At 41.8% G+C, this 12828-nt stretch overlaps 2 protein-coding genes across 2 annotated transcripts in view; one reads left to right on the forward strand and one right to left on the reverse strand.

Annotated features, from left to right (window-relative positions):
* LOC145974848 (uncharacterized) overlaps positions 1-9009 on the forward strand; it is a 30774-nt gene extending 21765 nt beyond the window's left edge. The window contains exons 2-3 of the mRNA XM_083104897.1: positions 2381-2583; positions 4771-9009. Coding sequence (XP_082961023.1) covers positions 2381-2583; positions 4771-6330 — 1763 coding nt within the window. The 3' untranslated portion in view covers positions 6331-9009. The remainder of the gene's footprint in view (positions 1-2380; positions 2584-4770) is intronic.
* The window catches only part of LOC145974849 (uncharacterized), a 75928-nt gene that overhangs the window by 59667 nt on the left and 3433 nt on the right, over positions 1-12828 (reverse strand). The window lies entirely within an intron of this gene.

The following is a 12828-nucleotide window of genomic DNA, read 5'->3' on the forward strand; positions in this document are numbered from 1 at the left end:
TCTTGCACCTACGGAAATTCTGAGAGACTAATTTTCTGCGGGATTAGACTCTCCATTGTTGTCCGTTATAAGAATGGCGACAGCGTAAGAAAGCGGAACGAGTGGAGTTACCTAACGCCCGATGGTGAACAAAGGGTTAATCGGCGGGATTCTTTAAGAGAGACACATTTTCGTCCTGGCGAAAGGGAATATTTCCGGACTAAAGCGACGTGTCGTAGGTCATTGTGATACAAAACGTTCATTGACATTCGCCCACGCGAAGAAAGAATGCATGTGAAAGACTTCAAAAAATCGTAAACGTCCATTTCCCTTGTTACTATTGTTCATCGAAAGAATCCCAAGCATCCCATGAATCATATCCTTCCGATAACTCGACGCTCATAAACGTGCTTTGCTATGATAAAGTTTCGAAAAATGCCTAATGCGAGAAACACTTAATGGATTCTCTCTTTTTCGGGGCAATTGAAAGCGGCGAATGTTCGGAATTCATCGAATTCCGAGACGCGAATTCGATCGATAAACAATATCGAATATCAATTATGGTGATTAATTAGGAATTTAGTCTACTTTAGAGAGTAAAAGAAAGAAGATTTTTTTATATTTTCTAAAACTTTAAAATTATGATATCTGAAGAATATTTCTTTTAAATTTTATTGAAAAATTTGCAAAATTGACAGAGATATAAGACTTTTAAATAAAATGGCCTTGAAATGGACTTGTAAAACTTTAAATATTCTTTAAATATCTTTTAAACTTTAAACTAAAAATGCCTTTTTCTCAAAATGTTTCCATAGTTGATCGAATATCTTGACAACTAATGGATTAAACAACTTTAATTTTTTTAAATTAAAGAGAACGTTTTTTAGAGATATTGAATCTAATTAGAATTTAAAAAATTAATGTTGAATATCTTTGCAACTCTTTCAAGAAAAAATGAAACAATTTTAGCAAAATTAAAATATCTAATTATAATATGACAATACTTTGTTATTTTTTCTAATAAAATTAGGTTGAATATTCTAAAACTATGCAATATATATATATATAAAACTAGACCGAATTTTTTTTATTTCAGAATTACACGAAAAGCAATAATGGAGAACCATGCATTTTTTAACACGCTACGCGCAGAAATTTTTTGAACAAAAAAAGGGCTAAATATCCAAGATTTCAAAATACTGACATACTGTTTAAACGATAAAATATATGTGAAATGCTAAAAAGACCAATTTTCAATATTTAAAAAAAAATTCTTAAATCATTAATGTTTCACATTTTTTGCTGGAATAGACTGAATATCTTAGTTGGTATGATCTTATCGATTCTGGAAATTATAGATTTTTTTACTATTCACGATTGAGAAATTCGGCGAAATAATCGCTGAAAAAGGTTTTCTTTTCCATTTAATATCGGAATGAAAGAAAAGGACGACGTTCTCATTTGCCTGCGAATTGCCGTCGTCTCGACGACAGATTCAGATTATCTCACAGACGCCATAGGATTGAACGAAGACGACCAACGAGCATTCATTCGTCGCGGCAGAATCTATTTCTATCCCGAAGTCGAGCAAAAATAGCCGGCTGAGTACCGCGATGAGAAACGTAGGCGCGTTTGACGCTGTTTTCGGTCGATAGTCGTTCAAGCTGAATCGTGACGAGCGAGGAATAACCACGGGGTGTCGATGATACCACCACGCTTGTCGCCCACGTCTCGATCGGATGACGTCAATCTCTTGATTCGTTGCCCTCTCATGTCCTCCTCCGCGTGTTTTTTCCTTTTTCGCAAAGATAGAATTACGATCTTACATCGTAAACTAAAGACGTAATGAGCGCTCGTGACGTAAACCTTTTAAGGTCCACCCTTTTGGACACAAGTCGATAGCTTCGATCGCGTCGTATGCTGTCGACTAATTCCGGATAGTGCCGGGAAATTGCGGAGGTCGAATCATCCGCAATAACCGTCCGAAGCCTTCTCCGACAATGCGGTTTCGCGTCTCGCGCAATGAAATATTCATCAGGCTAATAAACGCGATCGCTCGAGTCGACGAGATACGGCTTTTACTTTCGATATGCACGATCGTATAACGCAGATACAATCAATTGCTCGCAATATACGCGAAATTTCTTCCGCCGTTCGTTTACCAGGCCTTCGCGATAAACCCGTGAATCATCGATTCTCCTCTGACTTAATCTCGAAACCGCGGCGCGAATATTAATAGCGCTACCATTTACGACCGGCGCTATTGAACGCGACGAGAACAAAAGTTCACATTGAGAGAATATCAATAAGCGGTATATTAAGATTAAAATGTATCGCGAATAAAAATTTATTGCGATAAAATAAATCAGGCCTTATGTTTTCTTTTTAATCTGAATTCCAGGCGAACTGTACGTGGAAGAACTGAACGAAAGGAAGACGGTTTCCATCAGGATGGGTTGGCTATGGGTCGAAGGTACCTCTATGAGGTTACCGCTGAGAGCGTTGAATCTTCGTCAAGCACCGCCCAGTATCTGTCAGCCGCACACGTTTGCTCTAGGTTTCACCCTCAGCGATTCGGAGGGTCGTTCTCTCGCTACATTTTGGGTAATTATTATCGCTGATCAAGCCTCTCTTAATTCTTATTTCTCGTTGAATAGACGGATATATAAAAATTTGTAAAAAATCAATTTTGCATCCTACTGAAAAGAAATTCCTCTCCCGCTACCTACCTGACCAGCGCAACAACAATGTTAAAGGAACTCTCTTCGCGAGAATAGAAGGCATTTGGCACGATTCCATGGACGACAAGACGGAACCGGCATTTTTCGCTGATCAGCGGTGACCGCGTAAGCCACGAAGAGAACGAAGATAAGGCGAAAAGGGGAAGATAGACCGAGGGAGAGAGGAATAATATGCCCCACGCAATGCAATTGCATGTAAATGGCCTTTATCATCGGCACGATCCGTTTCTTCGGCCGTAAGCACTTTCGCCGGGCGGACCGCGCCGGCCTCCCGTTTCGCTGCAACGTCTAATTACGGACCCGCCGGCGTCGCCATTCGATTTCTAACGCGTTATACAATCCCCGCGAGCGAGCAGAATGCGCGCCCGAGTTACCTATCTACCGTGAGCCGAGCGTCGATCTCTAGAAAATCATCCAAAATTCAAATCACTCCTTCGCGAATTTCTCCTCGCTTTGCATAGAGAAGCCGCTTCCCCGGTCGCTTTCAGATCGGAGATGAGGAGACCGCGAAACTCGTTTTACGAGTTTCGCCCTGGTACGTAGCGTAGATTTTCACCTTCCTTTTTTTCTCTCCACTCGCGGAATAATCCAATTAGAGCTCTCTTCTCTAGAACGACGAGAGTCGCCTTTAATGAATATCGCTGATTGACACGCGATTGCGGAATAAAGGCGCTCAGAGATATGCAAGAGGCATCCTTGCCTCTTACAAGGTCGCAAATGTCCAGGTGATGGAGAAGGAGCGCGGCACGTGACGCAACACACGCCCGTTCATCCGCCTGGTCGTCGAATCACGAGATCTTAAATAAGGCCAGTAGGCAAGGTCAACACACCCGCTTGGCCGATTCGCACTACGTGATAAATGCGTGGGAGAGTGTTACACCGCTCTCCCATGACCCGCCATTGTCAAGGAGTCCCACCACGCTCGCTCTCGTAGTCTCTCGAGAAGGGTTCCATCGGCCTCTCTGTGAGACCTCAAGGACGCTGCCTTGCCGGCGCGTGGTCTGTCAATCGAACGAGTCCTTCGACATTGTAATCATTTTCCCGGTTTCGTTCCAAGTTGGCCTAATGATGCTAATTGAAGCAATTATGCTAACTATGCGAATCTCATTGATGATTGACAATCGCGAACATCTAGGTAGACCTAGACGAGCTCGCACGATTTTGCTGCCGCGTATATCTTTCGCGTTCGTAACCACTACTCGACGCTGTGTCACGGTTTTCGATCGAAAGCGGGTTTTCCACGCTGTTTGCGAGATAGACAACGAACGATAGCGGGAAACCTGTTGGCGAGCTTTTTTCCAGACACGCCGATATCGGCCAGTGTCGTCGAACCGACAGCGTATGCGCGCGCGAAGGTCACGTTAGCTGGCAAGGCGACAGGGAAATTTGTTTCCGTCGAAGATGGTAATGATCGACGCGCCGTCGGTGGTTAACGAGTAAATTCCACGGTGTCGGAGTCGGTCGTTCGCGTGCGATTAAGCGAACCGGCGACTTTCGAATCGCCAACCCAGTCAGCGAAATCGTGTGTCACGGTCAATCCTGCGGGTAGACAGACCCGTTCGACTACTCGATGCAGCATCCTGATATCTACCTACCTACCATACGAGAATATGAAATCCGAATACGCATAAAAAACCGTCGACGATGCTGCCAATGGGGAATTCTACATACCCGTTATCCTATATATCAGACCTCATCCATCTACCCGTCGTCTGGAAACTTTCATATTGCGGTTATCGATCAGATTTTATTTAATCGCCTTCTTATCCGTCACTTTAATCGATACGTAGTCTTGCACGCGAGTCACAAAACGATTTTTAAAGAATATAAAAATTTTCTTTAGGCATCATGATTATTAATTAGTGCTCAAGAAAGAAAAAGAAAAATAGAAAATTAGAGATAAACTAATAAAATAAGAATACTTACATAAAATATTTATTATACGTATATGAAAATATTTACATATATCTTTTTAAAATATTTTTAACAATACAAAAACGTAGAGTCTATAATAATTATTGCTAGAAATAATTAAACGTTAATGTTTCAGGCGGACACGGAACCGATCTATTGGTCCTGGGTCAGAGCGATCGCGGCTGAACTGGTTCGGCAAACGCCGTTCCGCGCGCAACGGTGTTTGAACTTTCTGGAGATACTAACCATCTGCCCGAGAGGCCCGATTCCGTTACCCGATAGTCCAACGGAAACTAGGAGACGATCCCGCAGCGAATTGCGTTGTTGGCCGAGCGACTCGCCGGTGGAGAAGACGACGTTGAACGCGACGACGATAGTTATCGACGAGTCCAGGAGGAGAGCGAGGAGCGAGTTGCGCGGTTGGTCCAGCAGCAACTCGAGCGACGAGGACCTCCTGGGAGAATTTCGGAGCATACCCGCTGTGATAAGCGCCAAGGACCAACCGGTCGGCAGAGCGTGGGGTTGCAGCGAGAGCAGCGAGGGTAGCGACGACAGTCTCCCTTGGGGCGGCGTATGCCGGTCTAGCGTGGACTCTGTCGACTCTAGAAGCGTTCCCTTGCCGGAACCGGAAACGAGGGAGCAGAGGATACAGAGATACAAGGAGACGCGCAGACGCGAAAACGAGGCGAGAAGCCGAAGGGTTCTCGAAGAGGATGCGAGGCGACGTAGAGCGAGGGCCGAGGAGAACAACAACAACCTGCCCAAAATCTTTGGTAGATCGAAGAGCAGGATTGTCGTTGACTCCGCCAACGACAATGACGACGTGCATCCGACACGCTTGCCCAAGAAGGAAATCCTCGCATCTATCGACACGACAACGCGAAACGAAAATTCGATCGTCGACCGATTGCCTCCGCTCAAGTCGAGCGAGTCTTCCACGGTGAGGTTCTCTACCGAGGAGACTAATCGAAACCAGGCGGACAAGCGAAACAACAACAGCCCGAAGAACGGAAGCGGCAGTCCTGGGATACTCCGATCCGACTTGAACGAGAGGAGAAGCCGTGCGCGAGAGAGAAGGATCTTTCGCGAAAAGACGCAACAATCGACCGGCATCACCATCGCGAACGTGGAGACTCTTCGAGAACGCAAAGAGCGGCTGGCTCTTCTGTCTTCCAAAATTCCCGTTTCTCGTCAATCGTCGCAATTCTGCTCGAGGCCTGTCGATCGTCCGACGATCGTCTCCCCGAAATCACCGAGCTCTCCGTCGGCTCTGACGCAGCCATCTTGCGAGGAGGATGTCGCCAAGCTCCTCGAACGATGCCAAAGGGTAGACCACTACGTGCCAGTGCGGGAAAAGCTTAATTTGTTCGAGTCCCTCTCGCGATTAGGCGGTCGCCTGGCTAGAAGCACGGAGGACCTCGGTCGAACATCTACGAAACCCAGTCCCAGGGGAAAGCAACGCGCCCGATCGCTTCACGATCTCAATCGGGGCGCCAGAGCCCTGCCCGTGCGAGAGATGTGCCGGTTTTTCGAAGGCGATCTTTTAGAACAAGACGACTGTCCGAAGACGACGATCCTCGCCAAAACGAGATTCAGCGATCCACCCACCAAGAGCACCACGTGGAGAGATCCGAGTTCGAGGCACGAACCTCCCTGCATCAGCGCTTCCGCGAGAAAGAAGCATTACTTGAAGTGATCGCGACTAGTAAATATCGCTCTTCCAGACACTTGATTAGGCAGTCGGGAATGAAGAGTTTCTTCGAGTTACAATAGGTCTCTCACCAATTATTCATCATCTTTTTCCCCGCGAAATACGTAAATTATCACAACTGGCGAGAAAATATTCGCCGACCGAGCGATTCATGGTAATTTTCTGAAACGCCATTTTCTAAAAAACGCTTCTAAGAGTCTTGCTCGTCGTGACTGATCGAAAAAGTTTCTTTTCTACCGCGTCAAGGTAAGCGAATTTCTCGAACAACTCTCGAGAACTCTACAGTCGCACGATGACAATCGGTTTCTCGCAGGATTCCCGGTATGCGAAACTAACTCGATTGAACCGCGCTTATCAAGCCTTCAGATTAGAATCGACTCGATCGAATCGTGTCGCGGGAGACGATTGTCACACTTGCGCCGAGAGAAAGTCGCCGCGTGCGCGAGAGCCTTTTTCCACGCTCGAGGCCTCGAACTGTGCTCGATTCTCTCGATTACTGGTTGTCGCGATTTGAATGGGGGAAGAAAAGAGGTATCGGTTATATGCGAGCGTCTTACGAAAATAAGAATGGAGGAAACTGGCGAATCCAGCCGCGCGGCAAAAATATTTTCCCATCTTGAAATTAGGTTTCGCTTCTCCATCCGCGAATAATCGTTTCGGCTCGTAGACAATCGCGTTTGTCCGTATTTCAAAATACAAAGTCGGCATGTTACATCTATCACACGATCGTGCGTATCAGTGAGATTGAGCGTAGCCGATCGTGACATGAAGGAAATGAGGGAAAAGAGAGAGAGAGAGAGAGAGAGAGAGAAAGGGAGAGAGAAGGGGAATCGGAGAAACCGGTAATTTACGTTCACCGAGTGATTGCCGCAACGTTGAACACCTGTATGTATACAAACTGTATGTGAGCTGATCGTCGAGCTCATTTCTCGATTAGCCTGAATTCGATCGTCCGGATTTTAATCAGGTAACACAGCTCGATCGTTAAGTATCTAAAGAGATAAACGATAAGCATATCGCGCGAATGCTTGCAACGTTTTCCCGATTATTATAATTACAAGTGAAATTTGTATATAATTGATTAATCTCATTTTGTACCTGAAATTGTTCTACGACTTCTTTCTCTTAGGATATATTATAGTTTAATTTTTGTTACATGTTTATCGTTGCGATTGTACATAAATTTCTAATTATTGATTTATATATATATAAATGATTATATATAAATGTATATATACACATATTGTATATTTATCTAAACATATATATAGAAAAACATATATAGTCTTTGTTGAGTGTGCGATGTATATTTATCATCAGAGTGGCAATCGTCCTTCATTGGATCTCTTGAATTTCCGTTTCGAGGGCCAGAGTATAGACTAGAGACGACTTCCGCTTATTTCGAATCAAAATGATAATTTCCGCTCGTGTGATATTCCCCTCGCTCTCTCGTTCCTCCTCGTAATTGATAACAGAGAGACAGCGTGTATAAAAATTTTAGTGCATTCTAATTCTACATAAAATGAAGAAATGAATAAATGTGTAATTGTTTTGACGGGGAAGTCAAATACAAGTAAAAAAAAAAGATATGTTCGATATGAGAAAGACTTATTAAAGAAAGACTATGAAAAAGTTTGTTTTAAGTCCAATTTTGTTTAAATATTGAAATGTATTGAAAGAGAATACTCTTTTCCTTATTAAAAGTTTATACATTTTGATAATTATATAAACTCGCTGATTGCGAAAACTTGGTGCAGCCGAGAGAGACTTGGAAAACAATTTTGTACAGTTAATTACACCTCCATCTCTCGAGAGACGTTTTACGCTCGAAGAGGATCGCCACTTATTTTTATATCTCGTTTGTTGTATAATATATGATCTGCGATTTTCTTGCATTATGTGTATAAAATTGTGAGAGCGTAATGTAGCAAAGTAAGGAGAATTATATTGTAAAAAATGTCGTGGAAAATAATTAATTCAGACGGAGCGATCGAGGATAAATAATCGATATATCTCTTCATTAATTATTCGCATTACAAATGTTTTCATTGAGAATAATCTTAAAGTCCCACGTGGACGCGAATTTAATTTTATCTGCTATTTAATTCCTTAAAATGACCGGTTAAAATATTAATTTGTAATAAAATGATTACATTTCGTTCTTTTGTATAAATTAATTTATATTAAATTTCTTACGTAATAACAAATGCTAGAAATACGTAATGATGTATTAAATTTAATCAATTAAAATTTTCTCTTTCATATAAAAGATTCCCGAATACTATCAGTATTTAAGAATCTTGTCCGATTACCCGATCGCAAAGTCGCTTGCAGTCGACGACCGTCTACAGGGTGATTTAAATGACACCGATGTTGTATATTTCGTGGTAGATTCGGACGAACGGTGTCATTTTTACCGATGCCACCCGGTACGAAGGGTTGATCGCCAAAGAGGTCTTCTAGTCCCTCGTCGGATAATTCCGAAAAGCTACCCCCACTGCGTATCTATCCCTCGATATACTCTGATTGCTATGGGCATCCGCCCATCTCTACCGAATAATTGTCAAACGGCACGCATCGCGTGTCGTTCGCGGCGAAAACCGTGCGACTTTGTATCTACTTTTGTTGTAATAAAAAGGGACGAATAATGACCGTTATATAAAAGCTGCTGTCGTTAGAAAGCCGGCGAAGCCTTGGCGCGTCGCCATTTTAAGCCCGTTTGTTTTCCTATATATTTATTTATGTACACATATCTTTTCATCCACACGCCTACGCAAGTCGCTAATTTATTTTTTTCTCTTCTGTGCCAAATGCATTTCGACCTGCAAAGATCAGAACCCCGAAAAGAGGAAAATATATTTTATATAAATTGATTGTTAAAAAAAATATATGGATCGGATTTAAAGTATCTCGAAAATTTTGGAGCAATGAAAAAACATCGCGCAATGACGTTTTTAATTTCCACTAGTGTTTCACAATTCTGTTTCCTTTCAAGTTTCTTTTCCGTGCGCGGATCTCGCTCCCGTTCGTAAAAACTCGCTAATTATTCCCAGTTTTCGCAAGATCAAACAGACAGAGATTGCACGTATTCTCACATACGTGTATGAGCAATATCGTGGCAGTGTTTTCCAGATGAAATATCAGAAATTCATGAGCCGCGATTGTTACAATCTCCCGGGAAAATGGCCAAGCGCAGAAGCAAGTCTGAATTGTGCAAGAAACCGAGAAACCTGCCGACATAAGAATGCCGAACAAGGAAATGCGAAAAGAGAGCCATAAAGAAAGAGAAAGAGGGAGGGGATATTTTTCATAAAAAAATACATGTCTCTCTCTCTCTCTCTCTTTCTAAATATTATTTAAACTTTTTTTTCTTTTCTCGAACCGGAAGTAACGGTCTCGGATTTCCGCGTCTGTAAGCAGTGCTCCTTTCGAAGTTTACGCGACTAGCGTGTGTGTATTTGCGATCCACGTTTACATAACGGCCACATCGGTGCACTCTACTCCAATGTTTATTCATTTGGTCGTTTACGTACGAAACTCGCGCTCGCAGGTTTACATCACCGCCCACTTACTATACGTTCGCGTAAAAGTGGTAGCTATCAGTCTCGCGGAAAGAATCGATGGAGAACCTGATGTGATCCACTTGCGATTTTCGCGCGATTTTTGCGCGACTGGAGAACCTGTACAGTTCTGTGAATCAATAATTTATCTCATTTACAATCGCGAAAATAAAAGTAAACATTTCCATTCCCCTCTTTTTCTCCGCGGAATGAGTTTAAAATTTGCGAGCGTAAAAGATATCGCGTTATGTCTTTCAATTCTGTTACATCGGCGAAGTCGCGATGCATACTTTCACTCATTACAGCTGTTATTTTTAAATGAGGATATATGCGCGAAAAGAAAACATAAATTTGGCATAAATTTCTCATAAAGATTTATTATATAAAACTATCGTTTTTTGATTATGCTGGGTAAACCTGTTTCTCCGAGAGATAAATAAATTTGAAATTTCTTTAACGATCCTATGATGGTGAAAGAGAAACGTGGACATATGCTTCGAAACTTTCTTGCTTTAGTCTCTTCGCGGGCCGAGAAAACGTCCGCAATTTTAGAATCAACCCGTGTATTATAGAAATGAGCAGCAGTCCAAGAAGACAGAACGTATTATCGCCGCGTCGACAAAAAGCAGCGACTTGTTCAAGGCGAAACTTGTCGCTGGTGCTGCTATTCACTTTAATGTAACGCATTTATTATAATCCGTATATGCGAGCTACGTAGTTACGTGGACTGGAATCTATAATACGTAGGTACACGCACGGGAAACGCACGCGTGAGTCGCGTCATCGCTTATTTGGAGCGCTTTGATGCATTGCCGGCGACGTACAGCTCGTTAAATTTTAGCATGTGTTTGAATGCCCAGACAATCATGCGCAAAAAAGTCAGTGTATCGTTGACGAAGAGAGAAAGAGAGAGAATACGTATCGTGCCACGTCGCATATTCGACGAGGCGAATTTGATTTACCGCTGACGATGACTAGAAACGAAAGATAGATCGCTATCGACGCAGAAACGAAAGGCTTATAGCGAAGAATTAAAAGAACACACGACATTGGTCGCGTATAAAGGTCAACGTGTGTCGTGTGGTTTCAAGTTCGTTTGACGCAGATACGATATCGGAGTGCGATTATGCTAGCTGGACATTTAAATGTCGACGATACGAAGAGCAAGCGAGCCTCGTGCGTTTAGATTTTTCTTGTCTTCGAGGAGATCAAACGTTTTTTGCCGAATAAAAGAATGGAGCAGAATTAGCAGAGATCCTTAAATATGACGAAGAAAATATAATGTTTGCGTAAAAACATGATACTCTACTCGTGAATAATACAGAGCGTTTTTCAGCAAGCGATACAGAAGACACAGTGTATCACTTTATCCTTGTTGGTTGCCGAATGTAAACAAGGATGAAATGATTCACCGTGTTACACTGTGTTCTCTGTGTCGCTTGCTGAAAAACGTCCATAATTTCGTTAAAAAACGAAGAGATCAAACATCCTGGAATAAAAGAATAGGGAGTAAGATTAGCAGATTTTTAAATTTGGCGAAGAAAGTAATTTTTTTGCATAAAAAGATGAAACTGACTGATATAATTGCGTTAAAATAAATTCAATAAACTGAAAAATATGCACATCTACGTTTAGGATCTACATTGAATAATGAGAGAATACCGTTTGTAAATTTTTGACGTTATAATAGAGCACTTCTCGCGAATGATGATCGGAAGAGGACATTGCAACGGTTGGAAGCGGTTTCATATGTAACAAGCAGAACGGTCTCGGCATTATTATCGCGATAAGAAACCGTTTCGGATGCGAATCGAAGAGACGCGACATGCGTTGAACTCGTCGTAAGAGGAAAAAAAGAACAGCCAACGGTATTAAAATAACGTCTCGTCGATAATGAATCAAAGATCTGACAATTATTGATGAAACAGAAAAACATAATTGCAAGAAAGAGAGAGAGGGAGAGAGAGAACGAGTTCTTATAAATCATAAAAAATCGTCAAAGTATTTATCGCGCGGCCTGTTGCATACGCTTTTAACGTTCGGTTTGCAAGAAACGCGGGTAATCGAGTGAGTGGCCTTGATAACCACCGGTACCGGCCCTGGCTCGAGGAGAAACAGACACGTGATTAATATCGCGGTGTTCAATCGACCGAGATCGATCGACGGATCTATTCTAGCCGTAAACTAGATCGTTTCTCGCCCGCGGAAGAAACGCCCGGTGACTCGGTCGTCATCTTTCTGAATTCTTTGCGCATTCAATCGAAAAATCGAGGAACGATTTATATATACTTTTATACTTAATTAGATCTCTCTGCCTCTGTCCTATTTTTTATATTCTCTTAATTCTAAATTCTGTGAGAGATATTAAAAAAAATTGATTACTTACGTTACAGTGAGAGGAAAGAGGAAAGAGGAAAGGATGTGGCCAAGAAACTCGATGTTTCTTCAATTAAATCGCAAAAGAGGTTGATATAATTGCGGTGATTAATCACTAACCGTACTTGACGTTAAGATAATTTGAATTATATGGCGAATTTTATACAGGATATAAAAGCAAAACCGCTGCACATTCTGATACACTCGGCATCATTAATGCCTTCTCGTTTAAAGCAGCTTCTAAGATCAATAATAGTATTGCGTTTAATTATTTGTACATCATGATTATTGGGTTCCACAAATATTTACATAATTAATATATTTACATAATTAATATAAATATCTGAACATATTAATTATGTAAATATTTCTGGAAAATCTCTCTCAACATTTATAATATAAAAATAATCAGACGCGATGCGTTTAGCTATTATTCGATTCGGAAGTGGCTTCATTAATGTATTAATGACGCTTTTTTATGTATGATTTTGTAACTAATATCGCTGAAATTTTTTTATTTAGGTATCACTAAAGAGTTCAGAAAAGA

The sequence above is a fragment of the Camponotus vicinus genome, unplaced genomic scaffold, assembly GCF_025532165.1.
Source record: "Camponotus vicinus isolate PSW18456_S1 unplaced genomic scaffold, iyCamVici1.0 SCAF_7, whole genome shotgun sequence".
Taxonomy (NCBI): Eukaryota; Metazoa; Arthropoda; class Insecta; order Hymenoptera; family Formicidae; genus Camponotus; species Camponotus vicinus.